General features: G+C 41.2%; 1 protein-coding gene across 12 annotated transcripts in view; it reads right to left on the reverse strand.

Annotated features, from left to right (window-relative positions):
* LOC148347284 (ankyrin-3-like) overlaps positions 1-25944 on the reverse strand; it is a 77646-nt gene that overhangs the window by 13299 nt on the left and 38403 nt on the right. For 5 of the 12 annotated variants that reach the window (XM_088323925.1, XM_088323924.1, XM_088323923.1 and 2 more), the window contains 12 exons: positions 25040-25264; positions 20377-20531; positions 20101-20312; positions 17040-17247; positions 16876-16972; positions 16588-16816; positions 16386-16511; positions 15261-15383; positions 14379-14460; positions 5016-5090; positions 1432-1563; positions 1195-1338 (listed from right to left, as the gene is read on the reverse strand). In XM_088323925.1, the coding sequence (XP_088180051.1) occupies positions 1195-1338; positions 1432-1563; positions 5016-5090; positions 14379-14460; positions 15261-15383; positions 16386-16511; positions 16588-16816; positions 16876-16972; positions 17040-17247; positions 20101-20312; positions 20377-20531; positions 25040-25264 (1808 nt within the window). Of the gene's footprint in view, positions 1-1194; positions 1339-1431; positions 1564-5015; positions 5091-7617; positions 13360-14378; positions 14461-14794; positions 14822-15260; positions 15384-16385; positions 16512-16587; positions 16817-16875; positions 16973-17039; positions 17248-20100; positions 20313-20376; positions 20532-25039; positions 25265-25944 lie in introns of all 12 variants that reach the window. The other 7 variants (XM_088323917.1, XM_088323918.1, XM_088323916.1 and 4 more) reach the window with 4 other exon arrangements.

A 25944-nucleotide genomic window follows, 5' to 3' on the forward strand; every position in this document is an offset into this window, starting at 1 on the left:
ACAGATGAACTAAAAACCGGGTGCCATCAGGATTGCGGAATAATTAGTTGTAAAAATAATACGAATCAAACGTAAAAAGAGTTATGATCGTTTGTCTTTTACTTTGTCAATTGTGACTCTTAAAGGAATAAACAAGGGGAATAAAAAAAAAACACAGTACAGTATTCCCTCGACATTTCGCAGTTTGAATTTTGCGTCCACAGTGCATCAAGTTTTTTAGATTGCACAAATAAATACTTGCTTTGCTGAATTATGGCGTCATGTTTAAGCGCCATTTCACTCAAGCCAATTAGAGAACTGCCTTCTGTTTCGTGGGCTCTTATTGGAACAATCTAAATAGGCTCAACTGTTGCTCATAAGCATGCACTTACAATATATATGAATGGCATCTATAAATCTACATATCCATCTATAAATCTACATGTCCATCTATATCGATATATATATGGACTATAGCATCCCGGAGAGATCAACTAATACACACAAGGCTATTTTAGCAACGGTCTGAGTTTGCATCGATCGTTTGTCTCTATATTACATATCCCAGAGTCCTTTGCAGCATCAAAAATATCCCAGATGGGGAGAACAGCATGTTTGTTGATTGATGTGATACAAAAAAAATGATGTTTATTCAATCTAATGTGAATAAATATGTCTGTTGAATCAATCAGTAACTCTGGCGTCAAATTAACAAACCGCGGATTAATTAATTTTAGCTTCATTCAGATACTATTTTTTTTCTTTTGAGTTTAATCGTCTATTACCTGTACTCATAAAAATACAGCGACATAGTGCCCCCTTTGGAATCTGAGGGATATACATTTTGGCCCCTCAGATTTCCGCAACCTATTTTTAGAAGCAACATAAATACTTTTCTATACATATGGTCCTTACTTTGAAGAAATGTACTTAATATAGAATGGATTAACCATGAAAATTGAGGGAGTACTGTAGTATTTATCCAACAATTTCAAGCCCTAGACATAGATCAAATCAAAACAACGTGTCATGCAGTATATTTTAAGTGTTCCTTGATGGTTTAGAGACTATTTAAATGATATGGACCCCACTTCCAAATCCATCACTTGGCGCCGATCTAAAAGACAATTTAGCGCCCGTTGTTTTGGGGTATTAGTAAATCAGGTTGTAAGAGACTATAAAGAGTGTAGGGTCTAGGGGTGTACTACGATTTACCATCGGACTGATCCGGGAATACTGCGTTATCATCGGCAAAGCAGCGAGTGCCTGAAATGTTACCGTAGTCAAATATGGGCCCTTCCAGCAAAGTCACAATATCCAAACGATTGATCTTAGTCAGCACCGCCGTTAAAGTGTCCGCTGGAGAGAAGAGAGAGAACGTTTTTTATTTCCTTTAATTTTTATTATCTTTTCGGGGGCGGAGGAGCTGCATAGAATGATTGACAGTCTTACTTGTGGCGTTTTTACCATCCCTGTGCACCCATTTCTTTAGCATCATGAAGCTTTGTGCCGTTAGGGAGTTTGAATTCTCCACTCGGATGGAGTTGATCTCCTCCACGGAAAACTCCAGCTCCCGGGCCAGCTCTGCAAAACCACACGCAGGAAAATGCACACCACTTAGTTGCATGTTTCCCAGTCCTCATAGGTAAAAAGACTCTATGAGCTCTTAAACAAATACAGTAAATTGAGAGGGGTAGAGAACATTGTGTTCACTTGTTGACTGCAGCACTGGAACATTAAAAATGGATCAGCGGCTCTGGCCGGCCCATTGACCAGACGGGCGTGTCTCGAGCGAATGCCACTGTGCATGCGTGCTCGCATGGGGTGGGGGGGGATAGTGGGCGTGGGCCGATGCTGCAGTGCAGGTGGTCTGGCTTCTGCTAGGCTGCAGAGGCCACACCCTGTGTGAGACATGCAACAGTCCTCGCTTCTTTTCCTGTGACCTTTTTTGTGCTTTACTTTTTTGGGGGGGGTCAATTAAAATAGTTTGCTTTTAAGTATCAACAATTAAATGGACGTACATTTTGAACAAATTATTAAATGGTTGATGTGTTTATTTCAAATTGATATTTTAGGTGGCAAAATAGAATGTGAATCAAACTACAGATGCACATATTTATTGTATTTAATACAAATATAAAATACAATATACATACAGTACACAAACACACACACACACATATTATATATATATATATATATATATATATATATATATATATACTGGACTGTCTCAGAAAATTAGAATATTGTGATAAAGTTCTTTATTTTCTGTAATGCAATTAAAAAAACAAAAATGTCATACATTCTGGATTCATTACACATCAACTGAACTATTTCAAGCCTTTTATTATTTGAATATTGCTGATTTTGGCTTACAGCTGAAAAAAACTCCAAAATCCTATCTCAAAATATTGGAATACTTCCTCAGACCAAGTAAAAAAATAATTTTATAACAGCAAAACTAAATCAAACATTTGAAAATGTCCATTGATGCACTCAGTACTTGGTTGGGAATCCTTTTGCACGGATTACTGCATCAATCCGGCGTGGCATGGAGGCAATCAGCCTGTGCCATTGCTGAGGTGTTATTGATGCCCAGGATGCTTCGATAGCGGCCTTCAGCTCATTTGCATTTGTAGGTCTGGTGTCTTTCATCTTCTTCTTAACCATACCCCACAAATTCTCGATGGGGTTCAGGTCAGGGGAATTAGCAGGCCAATCAAGGACAGTGATGCCATGGTCAGTGCACCAGTTACTGGTGGTTTTGGCACTGTGGGCAGGTGCCAGATCATGCTGGAAAATGAAATACTCATCTCCATAGAGCTTTTCAGCAGATGGAAGCATGTAGTGCTCTAAAATCTCTTGGTACACAGTTGCATTTACTCTGGACTTGATGAAACACAGTGGACCAACACCAGCAGCTGACATGGCTCCCCAAACCATTGCTGACTGTGGGAACTTCACACTGGATTTCAAGCAACTTGGATTTTGCTCTTCTCCAGCCTTTCTCCAGACTCTGGCGCCTTGACTTCCAAATGAAATGCAAAACTTGCTTTCATCTGAAAAGAGGACTTTGGACCACTCTGCAACTGTCCAGTGCTTCTTCTCCATAGCCCAAGTCATACGCTTCTTCCGTTGTCTTGAGTTCAGAAGTGGCTTGACCATGGGAATACGGCTATTGTAGCCCATTTCCCGGACACGTCTGTGAACTGTGGCTTTTGATACCTGGACTCCAGCTTCAGCCCACTGTCTTTGAAGCTCCCTCAAATTCTGGAAGCGGCTCTTCTTCACAATTTTGTTAAGGCTGCGGTCATCTCTCTTGGTTGTGCAGCGTTTCCGGCCACATTTTTCCCTTCCAACAGACTTTTTGTGGATATGCTTTGAAACTGCACTCTGTGAACAGCCTGCTCTTTGAGAAATTTCTTTTTGTGTCTTACCCTCCTGATGGAGGGTATCAATGATGGTCCTCTGGACAGCAGTCAGATCAGCAGTGATTTAGTTTACTGAACCAAGCGTTTTTAAGGCTCAGGAAACCCTCGCAAGGTGTTTCGAGTTAATTAGATGATTCAGGTGATTAGTTGAATAGCCTACTTGTATACTTTTTCATGATATTCTAATATTTTGAGATAGGATTTTTGAATTTTCTTAAGCTGTAAGCCAAATTCAGCAATATTAAAATAATAAAAGGCTTGAAATAGTTCAGTTGATGTGTAATGAATCCAGAATGTATGACATTTTTGTTTTTTTAATTGCATTACAGAAAATAAAGAACTTTATCACAATATTCTAATTTTCTGAGACAGTCCAGTATATATCATCTCATTAGCTACACCGCTTATCTTCAGTAGGGTCGCAGGGGTGCTGGAGCCCATCCCAGCAATCATCGGGCAGTGGGCAGGGGACACCCTGAACTGGTTGCCAGCCAATCGCAGGGCACACATGGACAGACAACTCACTTGCTCATTCACACCTAGGGACAATTTGGACCGGCCAATTCACCTGAAATGCATGTTTTTGGAAAGTGGGAGGAAACCGGAGTGCCCGGAGGAAACCCACGCAAGCACGGGGAGAACATACAAACTCTGCACAGGAAGTCTGGAGCTGGATTTGAACCCACGCAGGAGGTTCCCAAGACATGAACTGTGCCGCACATGCGCTAACCACTGCGCCGCCGTGCTGCCCTATATATATATATATATATATATATATATATATATATATATATATATCATATATATATATATATCATATGTATTTATATATATATATCATATATATATTTATATATATCATATATATATTTATATATATATATATATATATCATATGTATTTATATATATATCATATGTATTTATATATATATCATATATATATATATATATATATATATATATATATATATATGTATATACATGTATGTACACACACACACACACACACACACACACACACACACACACACACACACACACACACACACACACACACACACACACACACATTAATTCAAGTCTATTTTTAAGAATATAAATATCTAAGTTAAGATTTATTGGATTTATTTGAATAATATAAATTACAATATTAACCTGAAAAGAAAAATGGCTTATTTTATCATCAAATTTACACTTTATATAAAAGCTTCAGCTTCAGCCTACTCCATTTGGGCAGATGTTCAGATAAAATAAGATTGTATGGATCAGTTGAGTTTTTTCTTTGTTTTTGTGCAAATATTTTTTTGTTCCCTTTTATTAATTAGTGGTTGATGCTGTTTGTATTTTTGTGCTGTTCTCAAATAAAATAAACTGTACAATATTTTTTATTTATCAAACAAATCCTTGATTCCGTAGTTTCACATGTGCTGCCTTATCTACTCGTTTAAGCATGGCCCACGGTGCAAAAAGCCTGGCAATGATTCACCCGTATCATTTTGTAGCTGTGACCACGCCACTGCAAAAAATGTGGCAACCGCACAAAGCTCCCTCTAGATGGCAGCATGCACCACCAAAAAGCCAGTTGAGTATTTGGACTCACCAGTCCAGCTGAGTCCCAAGTGGTCGGCGACTATGGCCATGCGGAGGTCTGTCCTCTCGCAGGGACTTTGAGGGCCTAAAAACGGGAATGGCACAATGAAATGATTAGAAACTGCATTTTCTTAGGCAAATATGATGAAGTATCTGATAATTAGACGACACACAAGAGCGGCCGATAAATGAAAATGTACGGTTTCTATTTGACATATACACTGCATCCCATATGTGAGATATAAGGTGGTGTGAGTCAGTGTTGGTGGGAAAACAAGACAAAATTATCTTCAGTGTTTTGACTTTCTGGCCAAACTAGCCTCAATTGATCAGTTAGATCGAAACAAGCATGCATAGAACAATTTTGCTAAGCCAGAAAATCAAGTTATGTTGGGCAAGATTGTTAGTAGTTAAGTTCCATGTCACAAACCATCAGGCCACACTCTCTCCCGGCTGAAGAAAACAACTCTTGACATCGAAATGGTCTTTCGTCATGCCATTTTCTCAGTGGACACGAAAAAGTCAGAAACAAAGATCTTCCGTACAAATTGAGAAATACGGTTGTATGAATAGACAGGCTTATCGGTAACTCTTCATATTATACCAATCGTTAGAGATGCTTCTTGAGTTTAAGTGAATCACGACTCAGGTGCATCAGATAAAAGCAGTGAATTCTCGATTAGCAAATACAAATAACCGTCGGATCATTTAATTAACAGCCTGATCCAGACTGGTTCTGATCTAGGTGAGAATAACCTCTGACATAATGTGCTAGGGAAACTGCAGATCCTCAAAGTAGTAAGATTGGCTTAGCCGAAGGTGTGCCAACCTAACTGGCAGGTAAACAAGCTTGTTAGCAAGCTGTTGAGAACCAACACATGTCTAAAAATAATCACTTTTTCTTTTTGGGACAAAAAAAGAAATCACAAAATCTGCAAACAACAGACTTGATGCTTACACTGATGATTTGGTTGGAAGAAAGTTCCTTTAGGCTGGAGATAGTAACTGAGCTGCTTGTTGCCCTAGCTTATGCTTATAGTGTGTGGCAGTCTGGATAACCAGCGGTCAGCCACTCTCAGTTCAGCCTAACTTTCTGTGATTTGTAAGGGATTGACAATGCTGAAAACAAAGAGGCTTTTCACGTGACACCCATAACTTCTGAAGAATGACGCATAGCACTGTTTTTACAGCTCATCACTCAGTGTAAAGCTTTTAAATAAAGCAGACAGGAGCACTTTAGAGAGGCTCATCAACAGAGCCAAGAAAATCATCGTCTGCTCTCTGCCCAGTCCAGAGGATATTGCCAGCTAGCGCTACTGCAGCAGGGTCGCCGGCATTATCAAGGACTCTTGTCACCCCAGCAACCACCTCTTTGACCTATTTGTTTAAAATATTTGATTACATGTTATCCTGGATTGCCACATCTAATCGCTTTGTAAAAAATCTATACTTAATTGTAACCATTGACCGTAACAACAATTCCAAATATTAAAATGATCACCAAATAACCCCAGACAGGACTCAGTCACACAACACAAGACTTACACAACAAGTGACAGCTACACTTGACACCACAGAGGACCCACGACAACCACATGCATTAGAGAAGGTGTTTACAAAGAGTTTACAAACTAGTCGTGTTTGCGGTGACGGGAATCAAGATTGGCCGATCGACCTCACTCCCTTCCTCCTCCTGATCAGCCCCTCCGAGTGTCAGCCTACGGTTGTGGATGTGGTGCCGGTGCTGATGGAGCTAGTGGTGCCGTGCAGGGCAGGAACGTCTAGAGACCCGTCTAGGCGGTTCTGTAAAGGTCGCAGCCCCTGCAGCTCTCTCGGGTCCAAAAGGTTCTGTCATCTCTACTTTGGGTGAGTTTCAGCTGGAATGGTTTGGTCCAGATGGCAAAATGCATGCCGAGTTTTTTGTCCTAAGCTTATAAAAACCGACTCAAAAACAAAGCTTATCCTGGATCAATTAAACCAGTTTTCCCAAAGCCCCTTCCATCAGTATGTAATAACTGTAGAAGATTCCTTCTCACTCGGGTATTCGAAATTCCATTGGCTTAAATTAAAAAAAAAAATCTACATTAATGAGAAAAATACCCAAGGAGTTCAAAACTAAGCTTTACTCTTTTTGGGTGATGTGTTTCTTATGCTACTTGAGGTAAAACATCTTTCAGTCCGAATAGCCCAATAACACTTAGAAGTGAGGGTCAGTGATTTTGCTACCATTGTTTAAGTTTGTTGTTGAATCACTTCTTCTTGAGAAGGTGAACAGGGATTGTTTGGGTTTTGGGAGAACGTGCAAACCAAATCCTCAAAACTCTCTAAAAGTGTGTCCAGAGGACTCATGGAATTCAAAAAATAATCTGTGAGATATTTTGGGCTATCTGCACAGTTTACAATATCCAAATTTAAATCTGGAGGTATTTGATTAGAATCATCTAATGTGCCTCTTTTGAATGTAGTAAATTTGGCGTTGGCTGATGTGTCTCTGCCAGCAGTGTTTGATATTTCTATCTGGACAGTAGTCACCTGACGGACATCGACGGGGTCTCTATCAATATTGTCTACCCTGGTGTCCCTTACCCTATACCTGCAGACGGGATGCTCACCAATTTGAAAAAACTGGAGCCTCTCCTCCACCATGTCCCTCTTGCTCATGTCAATTGCACCACTGCGCGTCATCTCAAACATCTTTCCCTCGTGGAACTGGAAGGGGTTGGGCTCACTCGTCGGCGTGCTATCATCCGTTGGTGTGCGAGCAGGGGTGCTGTCCGGCGTGGTGGCTTGAGATTGATCGTCCACGGCCAGTCCGAAAGGCTTTGGCTCACCGTTACTGGCCTGAGTTTCTCCCATGTGGACAATGTCTTCTTCTGAACTTTTGCTGGGCCACGGGTCAAAGTCCAGCCCTTTAGTTGCAACAGTCTTAAAAGGAGAGTTAAACTCCTCTTCTAGTTTGTAGCTAAAGTAGGTATCGGAAAATCCTTCTTTAGATAGGTGTTTCTGTCCATTCATTTGAACGCCATCAGATGGTATGTTCTTCTGGCCCTTTAGACATTCCTCTAGGATTTTCTCCTCTTCAATAACTTCAAGTTTTGTCTGAGGGAAGGAGCGCTCTAAGGTCCTAAAATTGTCAGACGACCAAACATCTCGCCTGCTGTCCAGGGGGCCACAAGACTTCAAGTCGGCTTGTTCGTAAATACCGTCCTCCTCATCTTGGAGATCGTAACCATCTAATGAGTCTATTTCTGTTGCATCTGTATCGTGAGAAAATTCAGCTGTAGTCGCTAACGAACAGTCAGTTATGGACTGGTCATTTCCATTTTGCTCAATGTCATAGTCCTCTCCTTTGCCATTGGAACCATTAGAACCATTGCTTCCATTAAGAGGTTCTTTGTCGTTTCCATTTTTTTCATGTTTTTTTCCTTTGGCCTGATTTTCCTTTTCCTTTCTCTTTTGAATATCTTCTTCTAGAGGAGGCTTGAAAGTAAATTTTTTCGAAGGGATGGGTTGAAAAATGGACTCTTCATCATTATCGTCCTCATCGTTAGTTTGGGGATCGTCCACCTCAGGTGCTACTGGCGTCGGGGGCTGGATTCGTATGATTGGTTCAACCAGCAGCTTTTCGTGTTCTTCTTGTAAATTCACCTCCATCATTTCTGTCTCTGTTTCAGATGAAGCGCAAGAACTTTTCTTGTCAGCATCAGAAGTTTCAGAAAGGTCCAAAGGGGGTGGAGGAGGAAATTCAATGTACGCAACACCTTTGTCTTTGGGGGCCTCCTGTCTCCCTTTTTCATCATACCCATTGACAGCGCTTTCCTGTACGACAGAACTATTCTCCAATATCTGATTATTATCGGTCGCCGTTTCCTGCATGTTAGCATTAGCAAGGTCTGCTTCGGCAAAATTCGTGCTAGTTTTTGTTTCAGGTGTGGCCTTTTTCAAAGAAATGATAGCTCCTTCCTCTAGTTCCTCGGATACTTCCATGATTGGGCTGGGTTTATCAGAAACCAACCCGATAAAACCCTCAGGGGTTTTTGCGGTAAGGTCATAGCTGACCTCTTCAGAACTGGGGGTTTCTGGTGTAAGGGGGCTTTTCCCTGAGCTATCTATAAATGAGATCTGTTCCAAGGTGTCATCATCTGGACTGAGGGGGAGTCCAGAAGCTACCTTTTGTTTAACAGCATGCAGCGCTCCTTTGACCTCCCTTTCAGCCTGACGGCCAACCTGAAGGCTAACATAAACCGGTAAGGTTTTAATACCTTTGAAATGTTCTTGTGTTGCTGCAGCAGCTGGAGGCATTGTGACTTTTTCCAGAATGTCTCTGGAACTAATTAAGGTATTGGAATTTGTATCTCTTGGAGCGTTATCAAGAACCTCAAAAGTAACATTTTCATTTGTTTTGGCGGGGGTTGCCTCAACACTTTTGCTTTTCGATAATATCGGAATTTGTGAGGGTTTTGTTATCTTATGTTTCTTAAGCGGGTCATTGTCATTGTAACGGGGTGCAGTTTTCACAGGAATGGGAGATTCAGATTTTTTCCTCAAATTTTTATTCATGAGGTCATCGTCACCTATCCCCAAAGGCTCTGTTGAGATAGTTTCAGTGATTTGATGTTTGTTATTATCACTATCTTTCTCTGAAAATGTTCTTTGTAGTGATATAGTTGGGACATTCTTATTCAAAAACAGTTTGGGAGATTTGGGTGACGTCAAAGGCGCTTTAGTGCTATCTAGTCCTTCATTAATATTTTTTACCTCCTGTGATGATTCAGTAACTTTTGGTGACTTTTTATCAGCATAAAACTTGTAGGTCGGGAGTCTGCTTTCTTGTAATTTCTTAATAGAAGGTTTTGGTTGAACTGGAGGGGGTGTTTTGTTTGGTCTTGATTGAGATTGTTTCTGTGCTTCAGATTCAAACTTCATCCTAACAGAAGTGACTCCGGATGTTGTTTTAACGTGGGAAGGAGACGAGGGCTCCGATTCCCAACTCTTAGGTACTTGGTTTTTCTGAGGACTGCCTGGCAAGCTTAAACTTTGCTTTTCAGAAGATGAAATGCTACCAATTTGTTTATCATGGAAAGGTTTGTTTTGATTAAATGGCTCATCCCTCGTTTTAGTTTTCTGAGGGCTGCTGCATGCCGAGTTCGGCCACGACCTCGTTTGTTTGAATTCACGCCGGACAGGCTTTCTTTCAGGTGACTGGAGCTCATCATTAAGCTTTTCTGTTTTATCACGAAAGAATTGGGAAACCTCACATAGTTTTTCTTCTGCTTCTTTTACAGTTTGATCCACCCTGTCCTCATAGAGGAGCTTGTCCCTGCTCCGGTCATGCTTATCCTCAGTAAATCTCATCCAGACTGCATGTTTTGGACTACCTTGCTCAGTTGAATAGTGGAGCACTGTAACTTTATCAAACTGAGCCGATGTTTCGGCTTTTGGGGACCCATCTTTTGAGGTAAAAAAATCCCTTTTCGGGCTCTCTTGCTGCTCAGTTTTTATCACAGAATCTTCTGTGTCAAATTGACGTGTTGAGGATGTGTCTAGTTTCTCAGAAAGGAGCATTTTTTCAGCAAACCTATAAGACTCTCCTCTGATCTCTGATAGCTCATCGTCACAGTATTCTATGGACTGCTGACTCAGCAGTTTCAATGCTTTGTAAGAATCATCAGCTATCAGTTGAGCAGAGCTCGGCCGACTGTCTTCTTCCTGCGAAACTGGTGTGTTCACGCGAGATGTTTCCAGGAAACGGGTAAGGTACTCTTCAGCAACCAGTTCCTCCTCTTCCTGCTGGCTCTCGTCATAATCGAGTAGTTCTTTAATGGTACGATCCCCTTTATAAACATAAAGCTCTGGGTGTTTTTTAGTTTCCCTGAAATAAACTTCGGTCGGTTCTGCTGTGCTGTGACCTTTTTCAATATGAACCTCAATTATGCGTTCGACTTTGGGTTTTGATTTACCCTCCCTGTCAAGAAATCTTGGCGACAGCTCGTCACCTTTGACTGAGCCCTGGTTAACTTTGTGTTCAAATAGGTCTGCCAGTTCTTTGGACGGGTCTCTACCAGACTGAAAAGCTTTCATGATATCTCGCACTGACATGGTTTCCTCAATCCTCTCGGCTGCATCGGTGAGCTGAGGCTTGTGATAAACCATGCTGGTTTCGGCGGTAATATGAGTTTCCTCCTTAAGATGCATGCCTATTGAGTCATGTTCTGGAATTGTGATTTGGAGGGAGGCCACTGAGCTTCCTGGAGCTTCACCTGGCTCAGCAGAAGGAAAAGCAGAAGCAGCCTCTTCCCCAAAAAGAGGCTCATCTGAGAGACTCTTAATATAGACTTCCTCTAACCTTGTCTCAGAAACACTAGGAGGGATGGTGGCATCAGTAAATAAAGGTTTGGCTTCTGTACTTTCTGCACTCTGGGGAGCAGAAGGTGTCTTTTCGCTCCTGGTTTCAAAGCCACTGTCAGACAGTGGACTTTTATCCTGCTCATGAGAGAGTTCCTCAGGGGACTCCAAAATGGTTTCACTCCCCTGGTAAGACTCTGTGAGTTTACTTAGGTCTTTCTCAGACGGAGACCTAAGCATGCCCGAAGCTGGCGGAGGCATTTTCAGTTTGTGCTCCTGTATTGTCATCGAAGGCTTCAGGATCCGTTTTTGTTTCTCTCCCCCTTCCTCTTTCACTTCCTCATACCTGCTTTTTATTTGAGCCATCTTGGAAAGGGAGTTAGCCCCAATATCATTTGTTAAATAATCTACCACTTTTGCCAAATCAAGGTCATTGTTGGACTGGTGCATGAGCAGATGTGAGGTTTCCTCAAAGGTGTTATGATCAGAGAGGAAATTTCTTTGGGCCTCTATAATTTCCTCTGTGGAAAATTCCTCCCATCCATCATCAGCAACATTTCCCTTACTTTCGTTCACAATGTCCTTCTGTAATATCTCGCTCACCTTCACTAAATCTTCCTTTACTTTCTCCACAAGTGTGTGTGGTTCATCATCCTCTAACTTAGCTTCACGAGGAGTGCTTGTGTTCAATGTTCGTACTGTTTTAGCGGCTGTTTGCGTGTCTGTCTGTAAAATGGCCGTCATTTTCATCAGATCCTCTTTCATGTCTGCTACATCTTTTAGTATCTCCTGATTGGATGCTGTGGCGTGATGAACAATGGGTGGCGTGATGTAGGGGGGCGATTTCAACCGGGAATTAATTTTGGAGGTGGTAACACAAGACGACGTGGAGAAAGAGGACAAGGTACGAGGTGCCATTCTGAGAGAGCCAGGCCCTGGGTGAACAGGGGTCTCTGGCATGGCGCTGACCAATGAGTATACAGGTACGGTAACAGTATTTGAGGTAGCGGCAGGTACTGGGGACGCAGCAGCAGATCTCAGAGAACCGTAAGCCAAATTGGCTGCAGCAGATCTATGAGGGGATGACAGTGATTTTAGCATGCCTGATGCAGAACAGGAGTCAATAGCTTCATTTATAGCTGCACTGATTCCAGAAGTTGCTGCCTGGGTGGTGGCTTGGATTCTCTCTTGAAGGCTTCCTTCTGACAAGAGCCGGGAAGACGGTGAGGAGGGCGTAGATGAGGACGATGTATATTTGATGGGTGAGAAATTTCCGTTCAATATGGACTGTTCCAAAGATGCAATGTTTGCCTTTCCTGTCAAAGACAGTGATGACAGGGAGGTTTTACCTCCTCGTGCCGACAGGGTTGAATCAGAAGATGCCTTTAGAGAGGCCAGGTTGGATGGTCTATTGGTAGAAGGCTGATTTCGTGCTGTTGCATCTATCCTAAACGGCATACTGGAACTGTGAATGCTGTATGGTTTCTTTGGCGAGACAGGAGTAGCTGTTAAATTATCTGGTACACAAACATTAGGTACGGAGTGAACTGGAAAAGTACTTGTTGGGTAGGATGAAGAAAGACTTTTAAAAGAAGCAGAATCCGTGGAAAGTTGACACGGAGTTACAGAGGATACCAAACTTGCAGAGGCTTGCACATACTGGCTCTGCTGGAAAACTGTTTTAATGGGTGACGGTGTCGTCCTGTAAGACCTCGCAGAGGAGGAAGGGGACGCTTGCAACGGAGTGGCCATGTTGGCCTTTATTGGAGAAGAACATGCAGGTGATGGGGAGAGGGGCCAGGCAGATTTCAGTGGAGAAGAAGTTGCTGAGCTGGCCGATGAATCGGCAGCGATGACGGAACCGTCCACTCTGCCGAGCCTTGCTTGGCCAGGGAGGGTAAGAGAAGCAGTCGACCATTGGGGGTAAGGTCTGGTTGGAAAGACAGGTTTGTGAGGGTGACCAGCAGGCAGTGCTCTTGCGGTTGATGTGCTTCGCTCAACTGCTGTTTCTTTGGTAGAATTTGAAGGAACAATGATGGAAAGTAATTGGGGAAAGAAATCAAAAGGATGAAGAGTTGTTAACAGAAACAGAAAAATGGGAAAAGAAAAATGATGAGGAAGAGATCAGAGGAGGGAGAGTTGGTCAGTGAAGCAGTTCACTTAATAAAGGAACAACAAACAGCAGTTTCATGACGTGCTCACATATTTACATTATTTTTTGACAATGAGGTTCTTAAAAAGTGTCTTGAGATGTAGATTACTCATACGCTGACAACAACCACAACACAATGGATGATTTGTAAGGCCAAGAATGAAGCAAAAAAAAAAAAAAAAAAAAGACAATGACACTGAATTGGCCACAGAAACATGGCAGGACAAATGCACCAGGATTCCTTCAAAAGCAGCTCCCTTTTAGGACATGAGATATTCTAACACCAGCATATGAATTCTGTGTCTAATTAACAACCATTTAAAAAGTGCCTTTTATCTGTTTTGTTGCAACTTTGCACATGGTCAGACTAACCCTTTACCTTTGTTCAATGACAAAATGTGTCCTCCAACGCTGACCATTGGTCCATTTTGTCATGCGCAGTAACAAAAATAGGTGATGACTAGCGAAAGAAAACATCAGCCCAAGTCAAGACCTACAAACATGCATGGCTGTGTCTAAGAAAAAAAACACATTGCCTCTAAGCGCTGGAAAACTCAGATGGGACAAATTAAAAGTAAAGCAAATCTTTCTTTGGTCACTGCTGTCTAAACACCCACAAATTGAAACAGTTGCTCCAAAGAAAGATTATGATGTTGCTAAATTGGAAAACAACCAAAGCCAGAGAACTTACAACGTGGGAAAGCACTGCACAACAGTTCCATGCAAACAAAGATGTCGCAAACGAGCATGTGGACAGTGCATGTCGTGTCAGGAAGATAAATCTCAATTCGCTACAACGCCTCAGACACATCAATCATGAGAATCAATCTTTAGCGGCTCTCGCGTTTGTTTGTTAGTGAAAATGACAAAACTCACTCAGTGCAGGCTCGGCCAGATAGCTGTAGCGCTTACGTAAGGCTAGCGATGCAAAGGTATGACGTCGCTCGGGCTTTTCAGTCTGCAACAATAGCAAACAACACAAGTTGGCTATCAGGTGAACCGAACGTAACTAACATCGTCCGGGCAGCTAACCGGGAGCTGGATTTAACAAAGACAATCTTATTTCAAAGCTAATTTGATCGGAACATGTTTTCAGATGAAACAAAATAAACTTATTTTTAGGCTATAACACAAGTATGTCACCTTAAATGTATTGTCTACATGATGTCATGCAAAATTCAGCACTCGGAGCAAGGGAAAGTGTTACATTTCCCTTGCGGTAGCGGCGAGAGTAAGCCTAAAAGATCTAACAGAGTTTGGCGTATGGTGGGGAGGGAGGGGTTGTCGTTTACCTCGTCCTCTTCATCTGACTCCGTTTCCTGGTTCCCAAGATGCATTGCAGAAACGGGCGGGGTAGAAGAGTAACATAATGGAAAAGCAGGAAGGGATAGAAACATCAGGGCGTGAAAAAAAAAGTGATTTACAGAAGCTCCTGAAGTGGCAAACTCAGCAAAAACAAGCATCAACAAAGCGACAACGATTCGAAAAGCAAGAACATCCATCAAGTCAAGCCACAAAAAAAGCCAGCCTGATAGCAAATTTACAAAAAACTAAGCATTCAAATGAAAACACAGCCAATGACGAGCAACCACGGCGTAGAATAGAGAGAACCACTAAACATTGAAAAAAGCCTTAAACAGATAAAAGACACAGTTTTGCAACAAAGTCTTCCTTCGCCTCTTAGCCTAAAGTTGCTACCTCGCTGACGGTGAGGATGGTCATGGAAGTGACGACACAGAATGGTCACTCGTGTCTTACCTTTCTGGCGGCCGGCAGCGTGATGTTCAGGTTGCACACGGCCGTTTGCGGCAGTCCTTTTGTGCTCTTGCACTCTTTTAGGAAAGTAAGGCGCCCACACGGCTCCTGACTCGGGTCTCGGATCTATAGTAAGATGGTAAATCATTAGAGTCAGTTTTAAGGACGCTTTCATTGAGATTATTGGAGAATATTGAACCCAAATGTTATTAAATACGGAAGGCCAAGGAAAAGTCTCATGGTTTTTTTCAGAAAGCATTAAAAAAAAACTTTGATTACCCAATGGAATTCCAGTCTTATCAACACAATAAAATTGGGCAAGGTTGTGTCCAGATGTGAATTTCCCTGCGGGGATGAATAAAGTATCCATCCATCCATCCATCCATCCATCCATCCATCCATCCATCCATCCATCCATCCATCTATCCATCTATCCATCTATCTATCTATCTATCTATCCATCTATCCATCTATCCATCTATCTATTTATACGTTTTGAGTTGTTTAAACGAAAAAATTATTTCCAGTTATAGAAGAGTGGATGGGTTAGTGTGAGACTCAACAATTTTAAGACACCTCAAGATTTATCTGGTTACAAAATGTGAGGGTTTTGGCACTCAATTTTCCCCCTAGAGAGCGCCAAACTGTGGGGAGTGGCAAGGGAGTCCCTGAATGTGCACATCATTGTCGACACGGGAAAGGGCAATGATGGGTCAAATGCTCGTTGTGATGTCCCATTTAAGATTTAACAAATTTTGTATATGCAGAATATGAAGAATAAGCAGATTAGGCTTGATTTTTGTCACTCTTGCACAATTTTGGAAGATTGAACAAAATATTTCTCAAATGAATTGTTTCTTGTTACAAATTATATGATTTGTCTTTTTTGCCCATTAGAAATACCAAATAAATAGTCAATTGGGTTATTTTTCCTTTTTAATACTATGCGTGCCCTATTTCACGCTATTGCTGAACTAGTTCACACGCATGATGTGAAGTTAAACCAAGCGGCAAACCATGCAAGAGGATTGATTGTCCAGAACACAGGTCAAGGTTAAAGGGTCGGTCGATAACAGAGGCAACAAAGTTACTTCCTGTGGATGGGATGCTTTGAACTATGTGCCTTGCCTTGACGCAGAAGGGCAAGCGGTTTTCCTTGAAGGCGTAGAAGTTGAGTACCAACTGCTGACCGCTTTTGGTCAGAGGAGTTAGGTTTCCATAGCAGTCTACATAAATGGGCCGACCTTCTAGGACCTGACCACACACAAGGACCAAAATCAAATTGACAGAAAATCAAAATCAGATCATGCTTTTGATTTTAAATGAGCACCTCAATGTCTTTGCTCCTGGCCACCTCCTCGAAGTTTTCCTGCTGCTCCAGCGTTTTGTCCACCTTGTCGTCAGTCATACAGAAGCACCTGAGCCTGGACTCCACTGGGTCGTTCATCTTGGCGAAGACCACAAACTTGGCCATGTAGGGGACGCATATCAGCTCCCTGTACAGCTGAGAGGCCAAACCCACCGTCTCGGGGATTTGGTGGCAATCGGCCAGCCAGAACCTGCACAGTAACACTCAATAAGCACCAAATATAGGACACACAAAAGCCTGGTTCCTCACCTTGCTGAAACGTTGGTTGTGAAGGACACGCAGTCGTTGAAAAAGGTAAGTGGAGTCGTGCCGGTGATGTCCTCCCACTGCGCCGGTGACGTACCGCCTACCAGACAAGATATTCTCTCGGGTCACCAGTTGTCCAGGCAAGAAGCTCTCAAGTTCCTCCTCACCTGTGATGCTGCAGAGAAGGCGAAGGCATGGGGTGCAGTCTCCTTTGTAGCCGTTGGTAAGCCCTTCACCCGAGAGCGGAGGTACCGGGATAGTCATTGTGATGGGCTTGTGAAACTTCCTTCGTCTAGGTTCCACCGTAACGATGGGGCTGAAAGTAGCCCGGTTGCCGAGGATTTTCTTCACCGTTTCGTCGGGTACCGGCTGGGCCTGGGATACCAGAAATGATGGTCACGGTGTTTAACATCTTAGAAATGTTACCAGTGCTAGCCAATCTCAAGCATTTTGGATCATTTACGGACTACAAAAAATGTTTTGACTTAGATCTTATCTACAACCCTCAACCTACTGATCTTGTCACATATAAAAAGTGTAGTATCAGAGAAAAATTCAACACAGGTGTGTGTTCTCCAGCCACTGCCCTACGGTGTACCATATCCTGACAGATCTCTTTTACTTTTGGCTCAAGTGGATTTCTCACAGGTCTGTACGGGAACAACTTGATTTTCACACCAGAGAGCTAAGGCAATGCCTATTCCTAAACAGCAGAGGGCATATTCTGGACCTGCTCATGACTAAGGGGGTACATATGTTGCCTTATCTGATAATTTCTATGTCTTCTTTGAAATGTTAGTAACCCCCAAATGTGTCTGCTCCGAACAGCTGGACCTGCAGCTGTTCGGAGCAGACACATTAATGACAGCACAGGTATACTGTTTATGGAAATGATTAGATTTGAAAACGCTTCCTGTTCTAATGTTGATGATCTATTGAACTCATACTCTTCTTGTGTTCCAAATGTTCTGGACACCATTGCTCCTGTTAAGGTCAAAATGGTTAAAAATAGGCAGAAGACACCATGGAGAAATGATGACTCGGTCAGGGCACAGAAGATAGAGTGTCAGAGAGCCGAACGGAGATGGCGCAAGTCTAAGCTTCAGATTCATTATGATATTTACAAAGAACAGTTGTGTGTGTTCAACCAGATTTTACGTAGAGCAAGAAAGAGATATTTTTCAGAAATTATTGCAAAGTGCAGTAACAACTCTCGTGTCCTCTTTGCGACAGTTAACAGGTTAACAAACCCTCTTGTTCCATCATCATCAGAACTAGTTTCCACATCTAAGTCCAATGAGTTTGCAATATTCTTTAACGACAAGATTCAGGGCATTAAACATTCAATAAATCCCACAACGCAGTTACCACTGCAGCCCTCCACACACCTAGAGCTGACACATTTCACACCTGTCACTGAAAAAACAGTCCAAGAGACTCTCTACAGTCTGAGTTCAGCCACATGTTGCCTCGATGAGTTGCCCACTAAATTTCTAAAATCTGTGCTGAGCAGTTTGTTACCACAACTCACTCATTTAGTGAACATTTCACTCCGGTCTGGAACATTTCCAAGGTCCTTGAAAACTGCTGTCATTAGGCCTCTCCTAAAAAAAGAGTAGTCTGGATGCCACAGTACTGAATAACTTTCGGCCCATATCAAACCTGCCGTTTTTAGGGAAAGTCCTTGAGAGAGTTGTTTACCAACAGCTCAGTGATTTTCTTCTAATAAGCAACTGCTTTGATGATTTCCAGTCAGGCTTCAGGCCCCATCACAGCACAGAGACTGCTCTGATCAAGGTGACAAACGACATCCGTCTGAACACTGATGCAGGTAAAGTCTCAGTCTTAGTCCTGCTGGATCTGAGTGCTGCATTTGACACAGTCGATCATGTGATCTTGTTGCAGAGGTTAGAGGACTGGGTAGGCATCTCTGGTCCTGCCCTGAAATGGTTCCAGTCTTACCTCGAGGACAGGAAGTATTTTGTTCAGATCGAAGACTATGTGTCAGACCAATTGGCAGTGACCTGTGGGGTCCCCCAGGGGTCCATCCTGGGACCCCTCTTGTTCAATTTTTACATGCTGCCCCTTGGCCAGTCAATACGCAGTAATAACGTGTCCTACCATAACTATGCAGATGACACTCAGATTTACATCTCGCTGACGGCAGGAGAACATGGGCCCGTGAACTCACTCTGTCACTGCCTCCAACAGATCACTGTGTGGATGCAAAACAACTATCTCCAACTAAACTCAGACAAAACTGAAGTCATTGTCTTTGGCCTACAAAAACCCAGAGAAAGTGTCATCAGTCATCTGGAATCACTTAGTTTAAAAGCTAAAAATCAGGTTAGAAATCTCGGGGTAATAATGGACTCAGACCTAAACTTTAACAAACACATTAAATCCATAACACCATCAGCCTTTTACCATCTCAAAAACATTGCCAGAATCAAAGGTTTACTTTCTAAACCAGACTTAGAGAAACTTATCCATGCATTTATCTCTGGCAGGTTAGACTACTGTAACGGCCTTCTGACTGGACTTTCTAAACGAGCTGTAAGACAGCTGCAGAACATCCAGAACGCTGGTGCTCGGGTCCTGACTAGAACCAGGAAGTACGACCATATTAGTCCTGTGCTCATGTCTCTGCACTGGCTTCCTGTCGCTCAGAGAATAGACTTTAAAACAGCTCTGCTAGTGTATAAGTCTCTTCATGGTCTAGCACCAAAGTACATCTGTGACATGTTGGTCCCATAGGAACCATCTCGGACCCCGAGAACCTCAGGGACAGGCCTTCTGCTGGTGCTCAGAGCCAGGACTAAACAGGGTGAAGCTGCGTTTCAGTTCCATGCAGCTAAACTCTGGAATAGTCTTCCTGATGACGTCAGACAGGCGTCTACTCTGACAATGTTTAAGTCCAGGCTGAAAACAGCTCTGTTCAACTGTGCATACAACTGAAAGGGTTCTATCTGCACGCTTCACTTTTACCTTATTTTAATTCATTGATTTTATTATGTTTTATCTGTGGTTTTAATGCATTTCAAAAACCACATTTTAAATTTTCAATGTCTTTTATTGTGTGTTTTTAACTTGTCTGCCATTTCTGTAAAGCACTTTGAATTGCCTTGTGTATGAACTGTGCTATACAAATAAACTTGCCTTGCCTTGCCTATTCCAATCGGGAAAGGCATTTGATAGCAAATAACTGTAAAGATCCTATGACCTCACCTGCAGTCCAACCTTGATCTTTTTCGTAAGCGCTCCTTCGGGAAAAGAAGCTTGAACCAACGGGACACTTTGACTGCAAAGAGCCCCGCCCTCGGGTCCCATCTGATGTGTTTCCTGCCTGATGCGAGACACCACGGCAAAGTACTGAGGGAAGTCTTTGGTGATAATGCGGCAGATCCTCTTCCTCTGCAAATCCTCGGCACTGTCCAGTTCTACCGGGACGTCATAATAGCAGAATTACATCAGGGGATGTTCATAATTGAAAAGAGTCTGTACCTTCGTCCATGCCGTTGAGCAGCTGACGGAGCTCCTCGGTCTTGCAGTCGTACAGATGCTCCTTCCAGGTTTCTCCGTTCTCACTTCGCAGGAGGATCAGTTCTCTCTCTTGGCCGCGCATGGAGCCAAAGTGGGGGATTTCCACTATAACGGGTCTACAGAGGATAAATTATATGTTGACTGAAAAAAGATGTCAAAGTATCTCACAGATCAGGTTGCAGGGACTTTTTCTATCATCTGGGCATGAATGCAGACTGAAATAAAACAACAAAATGCAGGAATGAATGTACAGTGCCCCTTGTTTCCACCAAGCGTTACAGTCGAGTAGACAAATTAAAATATTATGTCTTGGGAGTATATCTTCTGTGTAATATGGTCACAAAATCAGATTAATTAGAGGGAAAGCAACCAAATTACTTGTTGACACATCTCAATTACCCCTTTGTTCAGAAATAAAAGTCAAGAACATTTGGCTGTATGTTGTAAATATCTGCTATTGAGCTTGTACAAGCTCAAATTCTGGTGAAAATAACCCAAAATGCCAAATTAACAAATAACATAAATAAATTAATCAAATGGATATAAAACAAAGAATCCAAAATCCCATATTAAAATAAAACTACATAAATTAAAATTATATATGAAAGTGAAGAAAAGTACACACAGAAATACCAAGGTTGAAAAATTATTAAAAAACAAAACAAAACATAAATTCAGAAAATCCTTACATGCATAAGAGTTTATTCTTAAGTAAAATGTGAAAAAAGTATTAATTTATTGGAAAATAAACTGTATCAAAATGATAATTGTATTATTGAAATTCATTTTCATTTTGTAACCTTATTCTATTTTCTTTGGTATTTTTATTTTTACTCGTTTATGTTTGTTTTTTTCTTTTATATTTTAAAATAGTGTTTACCTATATTTCTATTTTAATAACACTTCATCTGTTAGTGTATTTATTCATATATTTATTAGCTTTAATTTTGGCGAACATACATATTTTCTCTGAATTTATCTGGGATTAAAAACAACTTCCTATCCGATATTTTTAGTCCCCTCTTTTTCCATACAAAATGATAACTTTAAAAACGGTAGCCGCTTGGCAGAAATAGGCTTTACGACATCTTTAATGGCACGTACGGAGGATCTGAAGCTGTACTGAGATTTAAAAATATGTGGCGGAAGGAATCTCCAACAAGCAAAGCAAGGTTGCACAACACAGGACAAGCACAAGACTACGACTTTACACTGAGAAACAGAAGAGCAGAGCGGCCACTGGGGGTTCTTTGAACCACTATTTGATAAATCGCCCCAAGACATGAGCAATCTCTTTCTGAAAATCAAATAATGAGAACATTGTCTAATGTGGACATTGTCCATAAACACATTCACACTATTACTCCATGGAAAACCATCCAAATAATCAAGCCAATCCCGAAAAAAGGCACATGCCCAAAAAGTGCAGTCCAGCCTTAAACAAGCATGTGATATCATAGCTAAATAAATAAAAATAAAATAAATAGAAAGCCTGGAAATGAACCCCCGGGATACAGCGTCCCCATCAACGACATTTTAATTTTAGGGTGAGTAATAAGATGTTTTTTGGCATTCCCTAATATACGACATCAACAAAAAATTATTTTCACCCAAAAACATACGTACTACTCAAACTATGGGGTGTTCGTGCATTGTAGAGTTACGTCTATTAGTCATGGCATCATCATTATGCTGATATGTTATTGGCTGATCGACCTCCCACAAAGCTTTTCTTTCTTCAGTTCTTCATGTGCTTCGTACAGACTATGCATGTCGGTAATACAACACTGTATTATTTGTACTAAATTTATTTCAACAAAGGTTTCTATCCCCCGCTACACGGCAGTTTTCTCTTTGTGTTAGCAACCTCAGAACGGATGTCGTATCCCGAAGGTTCTGCTGTACTAGCCAAAGTAACTGAATGGGTGTAGTTTTAGAAAGAATGTGCGTGTAATAAACATCAAAAATGGGTAATATGGACAAAAGTATTAGGAAACGGCCTAACATTTTTGTCAAATTTTCCAAAGATCTACAAACGTAATTTAAGTCGGCAATTGTCTGGTTCAATTAAAATATTGAATCAACCTTTTTTCCATCTCTATGTTAACACATAAAGTGCCAAAGACGACAATCGCTGTCAAACTAAATTTAAGCAAATTCTTCCCAAAACTACATGCTGACTTGAAAGCATCAGGTCATGTTGGAACTCAAATTCAAGGCAGATGATGCCATGTTTTTTTTCTTTTCTCTTTCCTACCCAACAAATCTAGTTCCTTGAGGTCCCAGCTGGAGCACTGCGCTAACCAGGCTCTCGCCTTCATTAAGAGCCGGTGGCTTGCTGGGGAGATGTAGCTTACTGCGTCATACACAAACACACAAGACACACACAGACACACGCGTAACACAATCGGTGTGAGGTTAATGAACGTCAATGAAAGCTTTGATCGGAGGAAGGGAATTTTGCTTCTTCAAAATTCCGGCAGATGTCAAAGAGTGACGAATGAGGAGGCGGTGCAATGTGGGCTGTCGATCATCATGAATTGGAATTTTATAAGAAAGGTAGAGTGAGTCAGATCAGAGTTTTAAAAAATTTAGAGCCAGGTTTAAAAAGAGGGTTCAAGAGAAAAAAATAGGCTTTTAAATGGTTTTATTATTTATGTTAATTTTATTGATAACAGTTAATACATTTAATTTATTTGTTGCATGCATTTCATATTAATTTTACAATATATTTGTATGAATTTATGTTTTAGAATCGTCACACGCTGCTGCCAGTCAATGCTGAGGTCCGGCTCATCTCTGAAGAGGGGGATGACGCTTCATACCGAAAAACAACAGCAACCAAATGATGAAAGAGCTGTATCTGAGTCAGATCAAGAGGCTGCTCTTGCTACTAGTATCACTAGTACCAGTACTATCTGTTCTATACCCTTACCCAAAAAACTGGCCTAGAAAGGGATGGATACTGCCAGGCTGTACTTGCCCAAGACACACCACAGGAAGTCTTGACTCTAGCTGTGACGTGAACCGTGATATTTATTTGGTATCAGTGCTCACTGAAGATATCTGTGTCTAATCATTCCGAAACCAAATTGCTATTGTGCGACGAGAGTTTCTCATTTGGATGTCAATCAATGATTAGGATTAGAAAATTAAGGTTGGAATTAAAAAAACAAATATTTTTTACACTTATTTATGAATTCCTTATATTTTCAAAAAATATTAACATGTCAAACTAGAATTGAAGTAATGCTAGATAATTTGCTAGCATCCTAATATTATTAAAAAATATATAGTATTAGATATAAGATAAAATTCACGTTCAATATATGACTTCTTTTGGGCTGCCTTCTGAGATCAAATAGTTCCTATTTCACAAGCACAACATTAATTTAGCTTGTCAAATTTACACAAGTGGAGGCAGGGATGGCAAATATTTTTGTGACAAGGGGTTGATCAAAATATGTATATCAAATACGCACTTCATCATGAGTGAGGCTTGTTTGGTCAATCTAAGTCAGCAGACAGTTAGCCTACTTTAGTAGCCTACCCTACATATTATAATAATGTATTACAAGAGATTTTTATAAGCATGACACATTAATTAAAAAAACGATAGGAAAAAAATATTTACTTGTTTGACATTGAATGTGTTAACTGGTTTATTTCAACAGTTAAATTAAGGCAGTTTTTGACCTAAACAATTTACCCCTCCACACAAACTCAATTGGGAGATCAAAAAAAGGATAATTTTTGCCCTTAATTGTCATACCGGTATGAAATGAATAAAAAATAAATACAAAATGAAAGTTTTAACATTGCATGGGCAATAAGATTGTACTACATTAGATCAAACTACTAGGCTTGGCCTACAAAAGCTGATAGTATATCCTGTACAGACCGTCTAGCAGTCAGGCAGAACTTTTGGTTTACATTTATTCTAATAATCATAACTTTTGATAGAAATGATCTAGATCAATGGTACTCAACTGGTCTGACTTCAGGACCCACCATTCGACCCTAATGACAAGCTGCAACCCAAACAAGAAACAATTTCTATTTCTGAAATGTATCAAATGAACAGATTGTGCAGTCCAAGCACAGATAGTATACTATATTCACTTTTTAAAAAAACAAAAACAAACCAAAATGACTAGCAAAAACAGAAATTACTTCAAGTATCGTATAAACTCGCATTAAAGCCTAAATTGCATATAATTGACCCCCTAAAACTGCTTTAAAATAGCCACCCACTAAAAGAAATTAAAAATATTAATCAAGCGTGTAACTAAACAATGATAATTATTTGATCATGGAGTTAATAAAGATTAATATACCCACTTTTGGGTCCCGTCCCACAAGTTGAAAAACACTGACCTAAAGAATCGCCTCCATTTTTGGCATACACACAATTAAAGGCAGGCTGGATTAAATCATCTAACAGGTCGGCTTTGGCCCACAGGCCGTATGTTTGACAAGCCTGCCCTAAGTGTAGGAAGAAAAGGACGCGCGTGTGTAGAAGGTAAACACACTCAGACAGCTAAAAATGAAAGCAGGGAGGGAAAAAATGTGCAAAAAGCCATTTAGCAAAGCCAACCAAAGAATAAAAAAAAAAAGTTCTCACCCCAGGAAGTGCGCTCCTGCTGGGCCAACCTCCACCAGCCGGCTGGCCAGACCTTCGCCCTCCACCATGGGGGGTGGCGACGCCAACTTGTGCCTCTTAACCAGGCGGCACGTGATGCGTGTGGGTGCCGTGCACTTCCTAGGCGGGATGATGATGCGCATGCCATTGTGGCGGCTACCACGCATGGATCCACCTCGGGCGTCCACCATGAAGCTTACCAAGAACCTGGAGAGAATGAAGAAGAAGGGGCGGAGCTTGAGTAGGCAAAACAGGAAGTGTGGAGGATTATGGGCGCGGAATACCGGAAAAGTTTGGGCATAAAATCCGGAGCCAAAATGTGCCCGTGTCTGAGTAGAGATGCAACGGAAAATTATTTTAACATTCGAGTAATCTGAAAGAAATGGAAAATATTTACTGTTGACTAATAATTAATGTGAGAAATTGAAAATTTGGGAAGGATTTTGTATCCAAAAGGTATGTTAACTATTGATTTATTGAAAAATGATCAATTATTTCCATAAATTCCAGACGATAGGGCACACCAGATTATAAGCCGCAACCAGTACATTTTTAAAGGAAAAAAAAACATTTTGTACATACATAAGATGCACCCGACTATAAGACGCATGTGCCCACATTGAAACATGAGATATTTACAAAGAAAGACGTTACACAGAGTTTTGATATTACACGGTACCTTAACCCCTTAAAGGGCCGCCGGACTTTTGATACACAAATACATGTCTGTACGATGTCACCAGTAAATGAAATACATGCCATTGGAAAGCTCTTGGGATTCAAGATATGATGACCATATCTAAATATACTTATCAGAGAAACAGCATGATCAGTCTGAAGCAAGATACCCGAAAACTATAAAGCCGGCAATTCATAGAATCCAACCC

This window comes from Urocampus carinirostris, chromosome 19, assembly GCF_059441175.1.
Source record: "Urocampus carinirostris isolate Australia breed hairy pipefish chromosome 19, RoL_Ucar_1.0, whole genome shotgun sequence".
Classification (NCBI taxonomy): domain Eukaryota; kingdom Metazoa; phylum Chordata; class Actinopteri; order Syngnathiformes; family Syngnathidae; genus Urocampus; species Urocampus carinirostris.